Below are 20,872 nucleotides of genomic sequence, written 5' to 3'. Positions count from 1 at the left end.
GAATGGTGGCACACACCTTTAATCTGGGCCACACCTTCTGTTGGAGACCTACAGAAGGACATCGGAAGGAGAAAGGCATTTATTTGCCTGCCTGCCTTTTGGGACTGAGAAACTTCTCGAACCTCGGATTTACACTTTACTGGATTTACACTCACAGCTGCTGCTCACTATGATTGGTGAGTTGGATGACAGAGTTTAAGTCATCCACAAATTTCTTCACTATATAGAGACTGCCCATAAGTTCTGTGGACTCTAGAGAACCCTGACTTATAAAGTCATTCAGGAATCACATTGCAATAATAAAATACTAAAAGCCTTTATAATGTAGATATAAGTCAAGAAAGTTATTATTATTATTATTATTATTATTATTATTATTATTATTATTATTTTATAGTTCAGTCATTCTCCCTACTAGACTGCCCTCCAAACTTTCCCCATGCTATTACTCCTCCATTGTATCCAAGGTGTCCCCAACCCCCACTCACCCCACCAGACCTCCACGCTCCCTAGTGCCTCAATTCTCTAGAGTGTTATGTGTGGGATTTTTCTCACTGAGGCCAGACCAGGAAGTCCTTTGCTGCATATGTGATGGGAGTTTCATATTATCTGGTGTTTGCTGCCTTGTTCTGACTCAGTGTCTGAGAGATCCTGGGAGTCCAGGTAAGTTGATACGGTTGGTTTTCCTATGGTGTCACCTTCCTCCTCAGCTCCTTCCAGCTTTTCACCAACTCAACCACAAGTGTCCCTGGCTTCTGTACATTGGTTGCATGTAAATGTCTGAATATAACCCTTTCTGCTGATTGGTTGCCCTCTCAGCCTCCTTTTGACCTCTCAGAAAGCCTCCATGATAGACTCATGTCTGTAAGTACACAATGGCATCAGTGATAATGCCAGACCTAGGAGCCTCCCCTTGAACTGGATCTCCATTGGGGCTTACAATTGGACCTCCTCTCCCTCAGTCTCTGCTCCATTTTCACCCCTGTAATGGACAATCTGGATCAGAGTTTTTGACTGTTGGATGGCATCACTTCACCCGATGCCCTGCCTTCTAATGGAGGTAGACAGTAAAATTCCCTCTCCCCACTGTCAGACATTTTATCTAATGTCCCTCCGAGTCCCAATCGTCTTTTACCTATCAGGTCTCTGATACATTCTGGAATATTCTACATGGTCACCTCGCCCTCTACTTCTCAAGGTCGCCTGTTTCCATTCTTTCTTTTGATCCTCAGGGCTTTACTTCTGGTTCACTTTTTTTTTTTTTTTTTACAATTCCTGATTATCTTCCACTTTTCCTCATTTGTCCTCGCCCTCACTGAGGTCCTTCCCTTCCTCTGCCCCCATGATTGTTTTCATTTTCCTCCCAAGTGGGATTGAGGAATCCTCACTTGGGTCCTTCTGCTTGTTAACATTCTTCAATTCTGTGGATTGTATCCTGGGTATTCTGTATTTTTTGGATAATATCCATTTATTTTTTAAAGGTTTATTTATTTATTATGTATACAGCATTCTGCCTGCATATGTGACTGAAGGCTAGAAGGCATCAGATCTCATTACAGATGGTTATGAGCCACTGTGTAGTTGCTGGGAATTGAAATTAGGACCTCAGGAAGAGTAGCCAGTGTTCTTAATCACTGAGCCATCTCTCCAGCCCAAGTATCCATTTATTAGTGAGAACATACTATGCATGTATTTTTGGTTCTGAGTTACCTCACTCAGGATGATATTTTCAAGTTCCATCCGTTTGTATGCAAAACTCATGCCTTCATTCGTAACAGCTGTATAGTACTCCGTTGTTTAAATAAACCACGTTTTTATATATTTATTCTGACTTTGTGGGACATGGGGTTGTTTCTAGCTTCTGTCTATCACAAATGAGGCCTCATGAACATAGTGGAAAATGTGCCCCTGTGGCATTGTGAGCCATCTTGGGTATATGCCCAAGACTGGTATAGCTTCATCTTTTGGTAGATCTATTTCCAATTTTCTGAGGAACCTTGAGATTGATTTCCAGAGTGGTTCTTCTGGTTTGTAATCCCTGTAGTAATGGAGGAGAGTTCCTCTTTGCCCACATTCTTGCCAAAATGTGCGATCACCTGGGTTTTGATGTTGGCAATTCTGATTGGTGTAAGGTGGAATATCAGGGACATTTTCATTTGCATTTCCATGATCACTAAGGACTTTGTCTCCCCTGTGATATGGTAGCCAATATTTTCTTGAAGGTCATGTAAGGCACACTTCTTACTGTGCTTCCCTACCATTCGAGATCAATGTTGTGAATTCTACATTTAGTTCTGTACCCCACTTTTTTTTTTCTTCTTTTTTTTCTTTTTATTTTCCAGAGCTGGGGACCAAACCCAGGGCCTTGCGCTCGCTAGGTAAGCGCTCTACCGCTAAGCTAAATCCCCACCCCTGTACCCCAATTTTGATTGGCTTGTTTGGTTGTTTGAATGTTCAATTCTTGAATTATTTATGTATTTTGGATATTATCCCTCTCTCCATTGTGAGGTTAGTGAAGTTTTTCCCCATATGTAGGTTGCCTTTTTCTTTTTTCTTTTTCTTTTCTTTTCTTTCTTTTTTTTTTCTTTCTGTAAACTATATCCTTTGCCTTACTGAAGATTTTCAATTTCGGGAGGTGCCATATATCAATTCTTGATCATCAATCCTGAGACATTGGGGTTCTGTTAGGAACCACCACAACCATTCCCCCATCCCTACCACTGCTTTCAAGCCAATGAGTTCGAGGCTCCTCCCCACTTTCTCTTTTATTAGACTCAGATTTTATGATGAGGTCCTTGATCCACATGAGCTTGAGCTTTATGAAAGGTGAAAATTTAGACCAATTCACATTTTTATACATATCCACTGCCAGGTAGACATAATAAATAGATAATCTATCTATCTATCTATCTATCTATCTATCTATCTATCTATCTATCTATCATCTATCTATCTATAATATAGATGCTTTCTACTTTGCCTTGTGTATTTTTGTCTAATCTGTCAAAGATTAAGTGTCTGTAAGAAAGTGGCTTTATTTCTTAAATTCCAAATTTTCAATTGATTGAAAAGATCAGGTTTTTTGATTTTATTCCACTGATCATCTTTGTACCAATCCCATATTATAATTATCTGAACTTGAGGTCAGGGATGCTGATTTCCTGAGAAGCTGTTTCATTGTTATGAATTGTTTTCACTCTCCTCGGTTCTTTGGTTTTTCAAATGAAATTGAGAATTGATCGTCCCATGTCTTCAAGGAATTACGTTAGAATTTTGATGGAAATTGCATTGAATCTGTAGATTGCTTCTGGTAGGATTTACTATAATATTTCTATAGAAATATCAATATTACTATAATAATACTATAATATTTCTATCAATCCATATGCACGATATCTTCATTTTTCTGAAGTTTTCTTTGATTTCTTTCTTGAGACATTTTAAGTTCTTGTCATCTAGACCTTTCACTTGTTTAAGGTTACCCCAAGATATTTTATAGTTTTTGTGACCATTGCGAATGGTATTGATTTCCTAATTTTTCTCAGCCTATGTATCATTTGTATAAAGGGAGGATACTAATTTATTTGAGTTAAATTTATATTCACCCATCTTGTTGAAGTCATTTATCATTTGTATAAGTTCTATAGTAGAATTTATTGAGTTGCTCATGTAGTTATGTATAATATCATATCATCTGCAAGTAGTTATATCTTGCCTTGTTCTTTCCCAATTTGTATTCCCTTGATCTACTTTTGTTCTTATTGCTCTATCTAGAAATTTGAATATTATATTGAACTGGGCATAGTGGGTATCCTTGTTTTGTTCCTTCTTTTATTGGGACATGCCTGTCTTAATTTAATTTGATAATTGCTACTGTTTTGCTGTGGTTGGCTTTGTTTATGTAGACACCTTGAATCCTCATCTCTCCAATACTTTTTAAATGAAGGGGTGATGTATTTTGTCACATGCCTTTTCATCATCTAATGAGACAATAATGTGATTTTTTTCCCCGTGAGTTTGTTTTAATAGTGGATCGTATTAATTTATTTTCCTTTATTGATCTAACCTTGGATTCCTGGTATGATGCCTACTTGATTGCACTGAATGATAGTTTTGATGTGTTCTTGGATTCAGTTTGCTAACATTTTATTAAGTTTGCATTGATATTCAAAAGCAAATTTGGTCGGAAGATCTCATTTTGTGTTGAGTCCTTGTGTGGTTTAGAGTAAATGTGGTTTCATAGAATCAATTAGGTAGTCTTCCTTTTGTTTCTATTTTATGGAATATTATGAGGCATGTTGGTATTAGCTCTTTCTTGAAGGTCTGGTAGAATTCTTCACTAAAGTCTTAAGTCCCTGGACTTTTTTTTTTGGTTGGGAGGTTTTCACAGTTAATTTTCAAAATCACTCTTTAAACTTCTAAAACATTTTATGAACTCAACTATTTATTCCAAATGAGATTCTTATATTAGTCAAGTACATGGAAGTAAATAATTAAAAAAAAATCAAAACACAAGTCATCAAATGTAAATATTTTAAATGTTGATAACATGAAAGAGTTAACCAGAAAGCATTTTAAAACGAATCACGAGGAGTAATTATCAAGACTCTACTCACTGCACAAAGACTTCCATTTAGGTCATAGACCTATGACATGCAAATAATAAAAATAAAAGGTCAATTCACATTTCCAGTGTTTTACAGAATCCTATTTGCTATTTTTCTGAAATGCAAATGGGAAATGAGATTCTTGTTGACTGCTTTTTTTTTCCTCCAATTTTCCATTGGCAACAACATTGAATTTATCTACTAAATATATATTTTTGATGTTTTCATTTGGAATCTTTCGCCTCTCTATCAGGATGATATATTCTTCCCTCACTTCTTCAGTAAGATGTGGGTTTTTTTTTTTTTTTTTTGCTACATTTCAAGGAGGATAAGAAACATGAGCTACCAATGAGAACCTGCTTACACTGAAGATTCTTCAAACCTCTTTGTATATGGGTAAGTTTCCATGTTTTTGCAAGCTTCAGCACTCTCTATTGATACTAGTCACACAACTCTTGTGTCATGGTATAGGGAACACTTCCAGAATTTATCGTTATATTCCTCATAGAGTGCTAAGGATATTGTAGTCAATTAGGCCAATTTTAACAACATATCATTTAAAATACCATAAATCACAGCATATCATTATGTTGCTAAAACTTTTCCAAGGTGACAATAACATACCCAGTTGTGTTATTGGTTTCTCTGATGAAGATTCTCTTTTTTTCTTGTTTCAAATTCAGAACATAATTAATGTGAACTCATCATGTAGCCCAAAATTCCCACTGATTTGCTTGTCTTGTATCTAAAAATAATTTTCATGCTCAGTATATAAGACATAGACACACAATTTCAAGAAAATTGAGGCAATTAGATTAAATGATAGAGATGATCACTGGGTAAAATATTGATGTCTTATATTGTCTTATATATTTCTATGCAAATGAGTGCTGCTTAAGTACAGTATATATACATATATATATACACACACACACATATATGCTGTGAGAATTTATATTACACTTAATGACATAATGCTTACCTCTGTAAAGATAAAATCTCTAAGATAACCTCAGTAATATACTGTTGCAAAAAATGAGTAGGTGAACCTTTTTTTTTTTTTTGTAAAGATACTTAAAGGTACCATAAAAGAGTTACATGTTTATTGGAAGGAGAAAATGAAATACTTATCATGTGATGATTGCAATTAAAATATATAAGTATATTGTGCCAATAAATTTCTTGACATTAAAATACACAAAGAATCTTGTAAATTAAGAAAAAAATCTAGAAAAAAACCATTAATTTCTTCAATGCAAAATCAGATGTATTTGCACAATGCTACATACAGTCTTATGACCCTTCATTGCTCATGAGTATAATCTAGTAGAAATAACATGGCTGTATTTGATATGTAAGTAATTCTAAGCCTATATGAAGACAAAACTGTAAACCAAAAATAATAGCACATTACTTCACAGTGTTAATTCTTTTGGATTGAAACTGTTAGATCTTAAATCATTCTCAACTGAGTCACTGATAATTATTCCACAACTGCTTGCCTTTTATTCCTAAATATCAAATCATATAAAAATCATCATATCTTCAATTAGGCAATACAATCCATATGTCATTCAAGTTTATTCAACTACTACACATAGAAGCTATGCAGATAAAGATGGTAATTTACTTTGTAGGAATATTAATTAATATGTATGTAGTTGTAGTATCTCAAGAGATATTATTGGTTAGCAAAGCATTATATTTGAACATAGAAGTTTATTCAATTTTCTAGCCCATGAACACACACTAGGTTCAAATATTCAAATTACTATTATTTCAGATTATTATAATCAAGCTTATGAATGGTGGAGACAAATAATTTTCCATGCTCTGTTACGAAAATTTATGACATAAGTGGGTCAAGGACCTCCAATAAAACCAGATACACTCAAACTAATAAAAGAAAAAGTGAGAAAGAGCCTCAAACACATGGGCACTGGAGAAAAGTTCTTGATAAAAAAAAAATCTAATGGCTTATGGTCTAAGATCAAGAATCAACAAATGGGACATAAAATTGAAAAGCTTCTGTAAGGCAAAGAAAACTGTTATTAGGACAAAACAACAATTAACGGATTGGGAAAAGGTCTTTCCCAATCCTACATCTGATAGAGGGCTAATATCCACTATACACAAAGAACTCAAGGAGTTAGACTCCAGAGAATCAACTAACCCTATTAAAAATGGGGTACAGAGCTAAACAAAAAATTCTCAGCTGAGGATTATCGAATGGCCGAGAAGCACCTAAAGAAATGTTCAATATCCTTAGTCTTCAGGAAAAGGCAAATCAAAACAACCCTGAGACTCCACCTCAGACCAGTCAGAATGGCTAAGATAAAAAACTCAGGTGACAGCAGATGCTGTTGAGGACGTTCAGAAAGAGTAACACTCCTCCATTGTTGGTGGGGCTGCAAACTGGTACAACCACTCTGGAAATCAGTCTGGAGGTTCCTCAGAAAATTAGACACAGTTATACCTCTCCTGGGCATATAACCAAATGATGCTCCAACATATAACAAGGACACATGCTCCATAGCATAGTAGCCTTATTTATAATAGCCAGAAACTGGAAAGGACCCAGATGCCCTTCAACAGAGGAATGGATACAGAAAATGTGGTACATCTACACAATGGGGTACTACATAGCTATCAAAAACAATGACATCAAGAAATTTATAGGAAAACGGATGGAACTAGAAAATATCATCTTGAGTGAGGTAACCCAATCTCTCTCTCTCTCTCTCTCTCTCTCTCTCTCTCTCTCTCTCTCTCTCTCACACACACACACACACACACACACACACACACACACACACACTGTATGGATTCACTGATAAGTGGGTATTAGCCCAAAAGCTCAAATTATCCAAGATACAATCTGCAGACCAGATGAAACTCAAGGAGAAGGATGACCAAAGTGCAACCCCTTCTTAAAAGGGGGTACAAAAATATTCAAAGGAGGAGATATGGACACAAAGTTTGGAGCAGACACTGAAGAAATAATCATTCAGAAACTGCCCCACCTGGGGTTGTATATATACAGCCACCAAACCTAGACAATATTGATGAATTCAAGAAGTGCATGCTGAGAGGAGCCTGGTATAGCTGTCTCCTGAGAGGCTCAGCTACAGCCTGACAAATACAGAGGCAAATGCTAGCAGCAAACCACTGAACTGAGAACAGGATTCCCATTGGAGGAATTAGAGAAAGGATTGAAGGAGCTGAAGGTGCTTGCAACACCATAAGAACAACAATACCAACCAACCAGAGCTCCCAGGGACTTAATCACTACCTAGAGACTATACATGGACTGACCCATGGCTCTAGCTGCATATGTAGCAGAGGATGGTTTTGTTGGGCACCAGTGGGAGGAGAAGCCTTTGGTCCTGCCAAGGCTGAATCCCGCCAGTGTAGTGGAATGTCAGGGTGAGGAGGTGGGAAGGGCAGTGGTTTGGGAGGGGGAACACCCTGATAGAAGAAGGGGGAAGAGGATGAGATAGAGGTCTTATGGATGGAAAACTGAGAAAGGGAGTAACATTTGAAATGTAAATAAAAAATACCCAATAAAAAAATGAAAAATAACACCTGCGGATCCCGGCCTGCAGCAGCTCTCTGCTCCCAAACCCCGTGGGAGAGAGACCTCACCGCCTGATCAGGTGGGCACTCCTGAGGCTGCAGAGCGAAGGAGACCACCAACACTGCCCACCCCTGCCCACATCCCTGTCCCAAGAGGCAACTGTGTAAGGCCTCTGGGTTCCCGTAGGGGAGGGCCCAGGAGCGGCAGGACCTCTGCGCCTGAGACACCGCCGGAACCTGAAGGAAACAGACCAGATAAACAGTTCTCTGCACCCAAATCCCGTGGGAGGGAGAGCTAAACCTTCAGAGAGGCAGACACGCCTGGGAAACCAGAAGAGACTGCACTCTGTGCACATCCAGACGCCAGAGGAAAACACCAAACGTCATCTGGAACCCTGGTGCACGGAGGCTCCCGGAAGGAGCGGCGCAGATCTTCCCGGTTGCTGCCGCCGCGGAGAGGACTTAGGCAGTACCTCACAAGCAAACTTGAGCCTTGGAACCACAGGTAGGACCAACTTTTCCCCTGCAAGAAACCTACCTGGTGAACTCAAGACACAGGCCCACAGGAACAGCTGAAGACCTGTAGAGAGGAAAAACTACACGCCCGAAAGCAGAACACTCTGTCCCCATAACTGGCTGAAAGAAAACAGGAAAACAGGTCTACAGCACTCCTGACACACAGGCTTATAGGACAGTCTAGCCACGGTCAGAAATAGCAGAAGAAAGTAACACTAGAGATAATCTGATGGCGAGAGGCAAACGCAGGAACCCAAGCAACAGAGACCAAGACTACATGGCATCATCGGAGCCCAATTCTCCCACCAAAGCAAACACGGAATATCCAAACACACCAGAAAAGCAAGATCTTGTTTCAAAATCATATTTGATCATGATGCTGGAGGACTTCAAGAAAGACATAAAGAACTCCCTTAGAGAACAAGTAGAAGCCTACAGAGAGGAATCGCAAAATCCCTGAAAGAATTCCAGGAAAACACAACCAAACAGTTGAAGGAATTAAAAATGGAAATAGAAGCAATCAAGAAAGAACACATGGAAACAACCCTGGACATAGAAAATCAAAAGAAAAGACAAGGAGCTGTAGATACAAGCTTCACCAACAGAATACAAGAGATGGAAGAGAGAATCTCAGGAGCAGAAGATTCCATAGAAATCATTGACTCAACTGTCAAAGATAATGTAAAGCGGAAAAAGCTACTGGTCCAAAACATACAGGAAATCCAGGACTCAATGAGAAGATCAAACCTAAGGATAATAGGTATAGAAGAGAGTGAAGACTCCCAGCTCAAAGGACCAGTAAATATCTTCAACAAAATCATAGAAGAAAACTTCCCTTACCTAAAAAAAGAGATACCCATAGGCATACAAGAAGCCTACAGAACTCCAAATAGATTGGACCAGAAAAGAAACACCTCCCGTCACATAATAGTCAAAACACCAAACACACAAAATAAAGAAAGAATATTAAAAGCAGTAAGGGAAAAAGGTCAAGTAACATATAAAGGCAGACCTATCAGAATCACACCAGACTTTTCGCCAGAAACTATGAAGGCCAGAAGATCCTGGACAGATGTCACACAGACCCTAAGAGAACACAAATGCCAGCCCAGGTTACTGTATCCTGCAAAACTCTCAATTAACATAGATGGAGAAACCAAGATATTCCATGACAAAACCAAATTTACACAATATCTTTCTACAAATCCAGCACTACAAAGGATAATAAAGGGTAAAGCCCAACATAAGGAGGCAAGCTATACCCTAGAAGAAGCAAGAAACTAATCATCTTGGCAACAAAACAAAGAGAAGAAAAGCACACAAACATAACCTCACATCCAAATATGAATATAACAGGAAGCAATAATCACTATTCCTTAATATCTCTCAACATCAATGGCCTCAACTCCCCAATAAAAAGACATAGATTAACAAACTGGATACGCAATGAGGACCCTGCATTCTGCTGCCTACAGGAAACACACCTCAGAGACAAAGACAGACACTACCTCAGAGTGAAAGGCTGGAAAACAACTTTCCAAGCAAATGGTCAGAAGAAGCAAGCTGGAGTAGCCATTCTAATATCAAATAAAATCAATTTTCAACTAAAAGTCATCAAAAAAGATAAGGAAGGACACTTCATATTCATCAAAGGAAAAATCCACCAAGATGAACTCTCAATCCTCATCTTCGGTTGGTTTATACACACGTGTGCAATTTCTAGGCTTGAAAGTAAAATGATGCTATCTGGTGCTGGATAGAGGAGCCTTATTTTTTATTATGGCAGCTTGCTATTTTTGTAACATAGTGATTTGGTGGAACACAATAAAGTACAGTAGTAACTGAAAAAAAAAAAACAAAAAATGAAAAATAAAATGTTCCCCTTGTGGCTTTATGGAAGTTAGGGAGTTCCTTTGTGCATGTAGCAACTTTGTACCCTGCATATAATATGAATCCACTAAAAATAAACAAATGATTATATGCAAAAAGAACAATATGACCCATTAATTTGTAACATAATTGCTATCAAATTAGCCCTTGTACTTTCTATAACCAATTTAAAGAAGGGTAAATTGTAGAGGAATATCTGACACACTCCACCTATGTCTAGAATAGTGTAGTTTTTATTTAAAACTTTGATCATGATGGTCTTACATTGAAGTGTATTAATTATGATTTCATAAAATATCTTCCCATCAGTCTCTATAATTGTTATTGTATGGAAAAAGTATAACCCATTCAAACTTAATGCCTTCTTTCAGTTTCCTAATATTACATAGAATACATGAGATAAAATCGAAACAGGAATTCATTGATATCTAGATATGCAGTGCACGTCCCTTTTGAAAGTCGTTTAAATTCCAATTTGCGGAACCATTTTTTGAGTTTGAATTCTGAGGAATATTACATCAAAGATGCTACTGTGAGCCCAACATGGTCATATCATTTTGTATCCCATAATAGATAAGGAAATTTGCTAATTCACCGCATCTGTGATAATGCAAAGTAAATCTAGAGGACCAGAGCCACGAGCTGGTTCTAACATGTCCTATGATTTTGCAACCACTGTCTGTCTTTTGACTTTTAACTTAATCATTTTATGTGATATTATTCAATCTTAAAACCTAAAATAGAATCCTTACAATTTTAATCATAAACGCGCTAAAGCCAAATGTGCCGATTTTAAATACCGGCCCAAATTTTCTTATTATATTTCACAATACATCATTAATGTCTTCTTCATAAGTTAACACTTACGAAGTAACTTTTTCCTGATTTGTTTCCATTTATCTGTTTTAATATTTCTCCAAAAATTTAAAGACCAATGAAAAATATGGCTTTTATGTAGGTCTAATAAAAGAAGTATCACAGAAGTTTAAATAACTTTCTATGTAGAATTTACGTCGCATGCCAAAATTTTCTCGATCCAGACATTCTTTCGCATTAGTCTGAGTCAATGTTTAAAATGTGACCTATTGTGAAGTGGATCATGACTCTAATGAATTATTCTATGTCCTTTTTTTTGACAATATAGGGAGTTTGTAAATAATTTGAAGCGACAACTCATGGGTAAATAACAATAGGTATTGAAGTTTATAATTGATCAGATATCCACCTTGATAGATGTAGCAAAATATGTTTGAGAAACGATATTTTGGGTTATCTGTAATCTATTCTTTAATGGCAGAGACTTGAGGATTCAGAACTTTGCAAATTTTGACCTGAAAATAATTTGACACGATGAGAAAGAAATTAATCTATTTTTACCCCCATCAGATGTTCTATCAGTTTTTGAAATGGTGATAATCTTAATCTTACCAAGAAAGTGAATGCTCCTTAGTACTGGTTTGAAACTAACTTTCACAGGTTCAGTACTTGCAGAAATTAATTTTGTTATACAGGAGACCAGGTTTATCTGCTCTTAAAGTGTCACATTGACATTTACCATGATTTCTAACCAGAAGGAAAAAATTACACAACAACTGTCAATAATTATTTTACATAAAATTTTTACTACTATTATAGAAATATAATAATTGACTTAGAAATATCAGAACATTGAGCTCAACCTCTTTCTTCAAGTACAAATTATCTGTGGTTTGATGTGAAGTGAGGCATCATGATTTGAATGTACTTGGCCAAGAAGAAACTCGATGTAGTATTCTTAAATTTTATTAATGTCTTTAATTTGTGTATCATTTACATGGATACTTGTGCCTTTGAAAGCATTCCTACTCATAAATAGAACAAGAAACTCTTAAGTAATTAAACCCTAAAGCATGCACAAAAATCTTATTCAGTTTTTATAAGAAAGAGAAATAAATTTTAAGCCTTTATTTGAAATCATTATTTGGGAATGTCTATTTTTTTCTTTTGAGAGTGAATGTATTTCCTAATAGGAAATAATTATATAATTACAATGAACAGCGCTCATAAAAATGTCTAGAAAGAACAACAGCATTATACCCTATGACCAAAAGAGTTCCTGTGTGCATTCGATTACTAAACAAATCAAGCAGTTATTGTGAACGTGGAAGGTTCCTGTTTATAGGACACAGATATTCAAGGCACATGACTAGGCTAACAGTGGGCTGAGTTCAAGATACTAATTTATTGTTTCACTGGGAAGAGAGTAAAATGAGACATCACTTCTGTTCAGTTTCACCTTTTCATAAATAAATTCAATAATAGGCAGGAAAAAAATTTTCTTCTTCTCAGATAATCACCGACTACTGAATGATGCCAAAGGAGAGGGAGCAACATCACACTCCGATTTTCTTATGACAATAAATATATGTTAAGATATTATATATTGTTTCTATATTATTATACTATGTATTAAAACTCTTTCATGTTTTAATTCAAAAGTAATTTGAATTCAAATTTAATTATTCAAAAGTAGGCAGATTGAAGGATTAGGTAAATCACAAAGAAAGATCAAACCATTATTCAAAAAAGTCAAATCTGAATCGAGGAGTTGACTTCTGACCGTGTTCAGTTTGGGCTTTTCCCAGAATGGGAAAAAAAAAAAATCCCACATTATTGTATGTTGTGAGGTTAAATGCATGCACTTCTAGTATGGCTCCATTCTTTGTCTTTGGTGACACAGAGGCATTGGCCTCCCCTCTCTTCCATTACGAATTTTATTACCACGTTTGCCCCAAATATGTATGGAAGGAAAATATGTAAAACCCACAATCCTTTACTTTTTTTCTTTTTTTTTTTTTTTTGGTTCTTTTATTTCGGAGCTGGGGACCGAACCCAGGGCCTTGCGCTTCCTAGGCAAGCGCTCTACCACTGAGCTAAATCCCCAACCCCAATCCTTTACTTAATCTCAGTTCGAATTGGTAATGGATAAACAGAAAGTGTTAAACTATGTGCAGAGTGAATAAATAATGTCCGGGACTTCATTTCAGAAAGCCAAAGCTGGGAGAAGGAAGGGTCATCCTTGTGCTTCTAATGGTCTGTCAATCAAAATGCTCGCTTGTGTGGGGCCTGGAACCCACGGCTCTTCAACAGGTCTGGGCTGCCGTCAGGCTGCTCTACCCATTGGACCATAGGATCCAGCTAACCCATGGTCCTTGAGGTATTGAAGGCATTTCCCACCTCACTGAGATAAAATTCAACGTTAACCGTTACCCGGATGGGCTCCTGGACATAAGCAGCACCGACCATTTATTGTAATTTATTATAATTCCCAAATTTCTCCATTATTGTGAAGCACTCAAAATTCTCCCACAACGAAAGAGACTAAAGTGAGATGTCAGCGGTGCAACCCGTTTCCCAGTGCTTTGTGTCAACACACAACGTCACAGACAGGTTTAGCAGACAGGTCGTGAGTTCACAGACAGGTCGTGAGCGCAGCCGTTTCCACTTTGGCAAAAGCTTTGCATGTTAGAAGCAAAGATGTCTTTCTAGAAGCTTCTACTTAACAAATCGGAGGAACAAACGATGTCCTTTCTCCTGTGCACAACGACTCGATGTGAAATTCGTTAACACAAACCGTGTGATGGGCAAAGAGAAAAAGGAAAGAGGATGAAAGAAATGGCGTTTGCTGAGAGAAGTGAAAGCCAGGGCCACACGCATTGGCTTTTCCTCCTTCCATGCTCACATCCTTGGTGAACAGTGATTTTTTTCCTTTATTTCTTCACACAGCTTGGCCACGTGAAGCCACCGCACAGTGGAGACACGATGATGTAGATGAACACCTAGACGGAGAGAGGAAGGGATTTCACTCCCACGACCCCATCATGAGAAATCACAATTATGAAGATGGGTTTTATTATTGTCTTTTAAAAAATGTCAGTGTCTGAAATGCAGTGTCACAGTTCTATAGACTATCAAACACATGCATGTGCACACTATGTCGTGTATGTGCACACTATGACGTGTATGTGCACTCTATGACATGTATGTGCACTCTATGACATGTATGTACACACTACGGTTCTCCAATCACGCCTAGATCAATACACAACATCACACACCTCATAAATGTGAGCTGAGTGGATGAAATCACACATTGATTCCTATAGAATTCTGTCAATAGACTGAACTGGTTGGAAATTTGACACACTAAGCGTGTGTCTGTGTATATACAGGTGTGCACACCTATGAGTGTATACGCAGAAGTCTGGTGTGCACACCTATCTGTGCACACGCAGAAGTCAGAACCCTCCGTGCCCTCCCCTGCTGTTTTCCTATATATTTTTTGAGACCCTGTCTCTGACTGACCGTGAAGCTTGCCTTTTCAACAAGGTTGTGTCACTAAACAAGCACCTAGGACGTATGTGTGTAAATTGCGCATGCCGGATTGAAGGCATCCATAGCTAGGTCTATGCTTTTAGGTAGGGGTTGCAGATTTGGGTTTAGATCCTGTTGGACATGCATTTTATGATGAGAAGGCAAATGTAGGGCTGGAGAGGTTGCTCAATGGTTAGAGCACTGACTATTCTTTCAAAGGTCCTGAGTTCAATTCCCAGCAACACATGGTGCCTCACAACCATCTGTAATGGGTTCTGATGCCCTCTTCTGGTATGTCTGAAGATAGCTACAGTGTACTCATATATAATAAAATAAATAAATAAATAAATAAATCTTTGCACTCATATATGATAAATTAATTAATCCATCATAAAGAATTCCAGTCCCCAATGTCTCAGAGTCAAAATTGAGCTCATGTACAAAAGAGAAAAAAACTCACAATCGATACAACGACGATGATGGCAGTGAGCTTGACGTTCTTCACGCACATGGCCCGGGCAAGGTTCCTGCTGGTCGTCTTGAAGGTGACGGACTAGAAAACAAGCATCAATTGCTTTATTCTTCACACTGACTGTGTGACTCTCTGTGTCTCTGTGTGACTCTGTCTCTCTGTATCTCTGTGTGACTCTGTCTCTCTGTGTGACTCTGTCTCTCTGTGTCTCCGTGTGTCTCTGTCTCTCTGTGTCTCTCTGTGTGACTCTGTGTGACTCTGTCTCTCTATGTCTCTGTGTCTCTGTGAGTTTTAATTTTAATCGATTCTCTCATTTTTTATGGGTATAAGGATGGAACCCAGGGCACCAGATTGGGAGAGAGACAGAGACAGAGTCCCACAGAGATAGATAGAGACTCAGAGAGACAGAGATACAGAGAGACAAACAGAGACAGAGTTGCACATGTGTAAATATTTGATTTTTCTGGGAACATATGTATTTACTTATTGTCAAAAGTCCACAGGGTTATAATTCCTTCATACATCCGTCTTCTCTTAAATCATCCATTTTCCAGTGAGTAAAGCATTTTCACCACGACACACAGAGTTTAAAACAAACAGGTAAACACACAAGGAGATGCACTAATTACCTACAATCTTACTCCTAGGTGTATTGTATCAAAGACATCATGTGAAAGCTCAAAAGAGCCGTATAAAAAGGTGTGGGGCCATTCTTTTCATATCTACAAGTGGAAACTACCAAAATATTCATAAATCATAACAAATTATTACATAAAAATCAAGGGGAATACCCTTATAGAAGAAGGGGGAGGGAGACGGGGACTTATGGCTGGGAAATCGGGAAAGGGGATAACATTAGAAATGTAAATAAAAAAAATCCAATAAAGAAGAAAAAAAGAAAGAGTAAATAAATAAAAGAAAAACCTAAAAATCTAAAAATTAAAAATCTTTATATCATTCTTCTAGTCACCACACGCTTTGATGAAAAACTTACAAAATGCCACAAAACCCAAGTTGCCACACAAACTCCTACAACCTGCCATTAGTCGATATCAATATTAAAGTCAGAATATAACGTGCATTATATATATAGTTTTACATATAGTTTAATATATATACATACATATACATACATACATACATATACATACATACACACACACACATATATATTTACATAGAGTTTAATTCTCAGAACTCCATGGAAAAAAGCATATTGCCACTTTACAGGTTGTGACAATTGAGGCAGAAAGAGGTTAAGTCATGTGCTTCTATTTCACACAACTAGAAAATGATGTTTAGAATCCAGACAGTGTGATTCTAAAGTTTACTGCAGTCTTGTTGCTCGAAACAAACATGATCGTGATAGTTTACAGTTGCTGTGATATTTACAGTACAGTGCATGCCTGTGACAAATTATCTAAATTAATTGAAGTGGGAATTAACTATGGAAGATCCACATTAAATACGGGTAGCATTACTCCCTGACCAGGAGTTCTGCTCTGAATAAAGAAGAAAAAGCAAGCGTTCATCGCTCTCTGCCTCCCAAATACGGGGCACAATATGGTCAGCCCCCTCGTCGAGATTTTACTTCCATGATTTCCTCACCATGATGGACTGAACCCCACATTGTGAGCAAAAACAAACTGTTCTTTAAGTGTCTTTTATCGGGCATTTTGTCACAGCCAGGAAGAAAGTAATCAATGCCGTGATTAATCAATTACCAATTGCTTTTAATGTGTAAAGTTTAAATCTGTTAAAGATCTCTGTGTTTTTTCAAAACGCTTTTCTAATGAACTACATAGAAAATAAAGTAATTAATGGTGCATTCCAACCTACACCTTTGGCTTGATGTAAGCAAAAGATTAAGCTAACGCTATAAACACCAGTCAGAACCGGCTGGAACCTCAGCAGAGGTGAATTATCAATCAAAAAACGTTGCCTCAATGCAAACTTTTAGAAAATTATTTCTGTTATAATATATTTTCTAAAAAAAGGAAATTACTTCTGTAGAATGGATATATTTTCTAACAAAGCTTCACTAATGGCTGCTGAGAAACTGGTCATTTTGTGTGTCTCACTGCTACCTTTTTTATCAGAATACAATGGCACCATAGACATGACACAGGAAAAAGAGAAGCAAACCGCCTTGGTATAAAATTTAAGACATTGCTGTATCATCTTAACCGTCAGTGCAATTATTCTGATACCCAGAGAAAATGTCTTCCATACTTACCGAATCTACGAGGTTTTCTGTTTTATCTATCAGCAATTCTAGCCTTTCTCCACGCTGAGCAACTAGATCTGGAGATACATTTAGAAATGAAAATGATATTTTATATTAGAAATGAAGAAACCCAGCTACCAATGTCAAGGCCCCAAAACTGAGAATAAAATCCTAGGATGTTGCTGTTTGACTACAGAAGAAAAGCAGCTGATGCCAATTCAACAGAACAGGAAGTTGCAAAAGGAGACAACAGACAAGCCATTTCCCAGTCAGCTTATTTTTGGAGTTGGGTAATTTGCCCTTTCTGCTCCTAACACAAACATTTCCCTGTCATTATCCACCCCACCCCACCCCAGATTGGAGAATATAAACTGTGTTCTTTGCAACTCTGATCATTGATCATAGTGAGCTTAGAACCCAAGAGGGCAGCTCTTTGTCATTAAATGAAGCCTACTCTAGTTTTCTGAGATCGTCTAAATTCCCATTTTTTATTTGTTCCTGTAAACATAATCATTCTATCATCTTAAAATACATACACAATTTTGAGGCCAGCAAGACAACCCAGAAGGTGAGGGATTTTTTGTTTTGTTTTGTTTTTTTTTTTTTGTTACCAAGCAGGACAACTTGAACTCAATCCCCAGAATACACAGAAAGGTGGGAGAGAACAGGCTCCACAGAGTTTGTCCTCTGACCTTCACATCCACACTGTGGCATGGTGGACTGGGTACCACACATAAATAATTGAAAAATTAAAATATGAATAATAATTGAAAAAATTAAATTAAAATATGAATATAACAACGAGATGGATTCAGACCTTTAAGGTCTCCATCTATGCCCAGATCTAAGGCTGTCCCACAGCTCTCTGGACCCAGAGCCTGCCCTGAGAGAGTAGGTCTCCCAGGACTCCTCTAACCCTTAAGTTCACAGACTCATGGACTCACAGCAGGGACAAGGCCCAGACAGAGACAGCAAGACAAACTAACACCACACAACCAGATGGCGAGAGGCAAGCTCAAGAACCAGAACAACAGAAACCAAGACTACTTGGCATCATCAGAACTCAGTTCTCCTACCACAGCAAATATTGGATATTCCAAAGCATCTGAAAAGCAAGATTTAGATTTAAAATCACATCTCATGATGATGATGGAGAACTTTAAGGACATAAATAACTCCCTTAAGGAAATACAGGACAACACAGGTAAACAAGTGGAAGCCCTTAAAGAGGAAACACAAAAATCCCTTAAAGAATTACAGGAAAACACAACGAAACAGGAGAAGGAATTGAACAAAGCCATCAAGGATTTAAAAATGGAAATAGAAACAACAAAGAAAGCACAAACGGAGACAACCTTGGAGATAAAAGTCCTAGGAAGAGATCAGGGTCAGAGATGCGAGCATCACGAGAATACAAGAGATAGAAGAGAGAATCTCAGAGGCAGAAGATACCATAGAAAACATTGACACAACCATCAAAGAAAATGTAAAACACAGCAGACATCCTGAGGCCGCAGGACAGACTACCACCTCTGCACATCTCGGCCCACATCCCTGGTCCAAGGGGAAACTGCACAGTGCCTCTGGACACAGGGATCCTGGAACAGACAGCCACTGGTACCCGAGGTTCTGGTGTGCACCCAGGACCGAACTGAACCAGCCAAACAGCTCCCTACACCAAAATCCCATGGGGGAGAGAACTGGACCCTCAGAAGTGTGGATACATCTGAGAAGTAAGAGAATACCCTCTGCCAAGAGTCCAGACCCAAGAGGGAATCGCATAGTGCCAACTGTGCACATGAGGTGTAAGGACCTACACAAGCAATCAGAGGCAGGAACCGTTGACTCCTGCCTGTGCCTAGAGCTGGAAGACAGTCTCCGGGAGAGCTGACACACCTGAAATCAGAGCACATGTTCTCAGGAAAGGCTGAACGAAAACAGGAAAACAGTTCTACAGGAGTGCTGACACAGAGGCCAAGGGTCAAGTCACTTTCAGAAGCAGCAAGACAAGCAGTCACCAGAGACAACCCAATGGCTTGAGGCAAGTGCAGGAACCTAAGCAACAGAAACCAAGACTACTTGGTATCACCAGAGTCCAGTTCTCCCACTAAAGACAATACTGGATATCTAAACACAACAGAAAAGCAAGATTTAGATTTGAAATCACATTTTTTTGATAATGATGGAAGACTTTAAGAAAGACATAAAGAACTCCCTTAAAGAAATGCAGGAAAACACAAGAAAAACAAGCAGAAGCCCTTAGAGAGGAAACACAAAAATCCCTGAAAGAATTACAGGAAAACAACCAAACATGTGAAGGAATTGAAAATGGAAATAGAAACAGTAAAGAAAGCACAAAGGGAGACAACCCTGAATATAGAAAACCAAAGAAAGCGACAAGAAGCCGTAGATACAAGCATCACCAACAGAATACAAGAGATAGAAGAGAGAATCTCAGGGGCAGAAGATTCCATAGAAATCATCGACACAACTGTCAAAGATAATGTAAAAGGCAAAAAGCTCCTAGCATGAAACATACAGGAAATCCAGGACTCAATGAGAAGATCAAACCTAAGGATAAGAGGTATAGAAGAAAGTGAAGATTCCCAACTTAAAGGGCCAGTAATTATATTCAACAAAAGTATACAAGAAAACTTCCCTAACTTAATGAAAGAGACGCCCATAAACATACAAGAAGCCTACAGAACTCCAAATAGATTGAACCAGAAAAGAAACTCCTCCCGTCACATAATAGTTAAAACACCAAATGCACAAAACAAAGAAAGAATATTAAAAGCAGTAAGGGAAAAAGGCCAAGTGACATATAAAAGCAGACCTATAAGAATTACACCAGACTTCTCACCAGAGACTAAGAAAGCCAGAAGATCCTGGACGGACGTCATACAAACACTAAGAGAACACAAATGCGAGCCCAAGTTACTGTATCCAGCAAAACTTTCAATTAACATAGATGGAGAAACCAAGATATTCTATGATAAAACCAAATTTATGCAATATCTTTCTACAAATCAAACCCTACAAAAAATAATAGATGGAAAACTCCAACACAAGGAGAGAAACTACACCGTACAGAAAGCAAGAATATAATTTCCTTGCAATGAAACCAAAAGAGAGACAAAACAAACATAATTCCACCTCTAACAACGAAAATAACAGGAAGCGACAATCACTATTCCTTAATATCTCGCAACATCAACGGACTCAATTCCC

General features: G+C 37.9%; 1 protein-coding gene across 2 annotated transcripts in view; it reads right to left on the bottom strand.

Moving 5' to 3' along the window:
- Positions 1–20,872, bottom strand: part of Vamp7 (vesicle-associated membrane protein 7) — a 116,351-nt gene that overhangs the window by 68,368 nt on the left and 27,111 nt on the right. Inside the window, 3 exon segments of one of the 2 annotated variants that reach the window (NM_053531.2) lie at positions 12,192–14,407; positions 15,403–15,495; positions 17,651–17,718. In NM_053531.2, the coding sequence (NP_445983.1) occupies positions 14,339–14,407; positions 15,403–15,495; positions 17,651–17,718 (230 nt within the window). In that variant the 3' untranslated portion in view covers positions 12,192–14,338. 2 annotated transcript variants of the gene reach the window in all.

Source organism: Rattus norvegicus, chromosome 12 (genome assembly GCF_036323735.1).
Source record: "Rattus norvegicus strain BN/NHsdMcwi chromosome 12, GRCr8, whole genome shotgun sequence".
In the NCBI taxonomy this organism is placed as follows: domain Eukaryota; kingdom Metazoa; phylum Chordata; class Mammalia; order Rodentia; family Muridae; genus Rattus; species Rattus norvegicus.
This window is presented reverse-complemented; position numbering and strand designations above follow the sequence as displayed.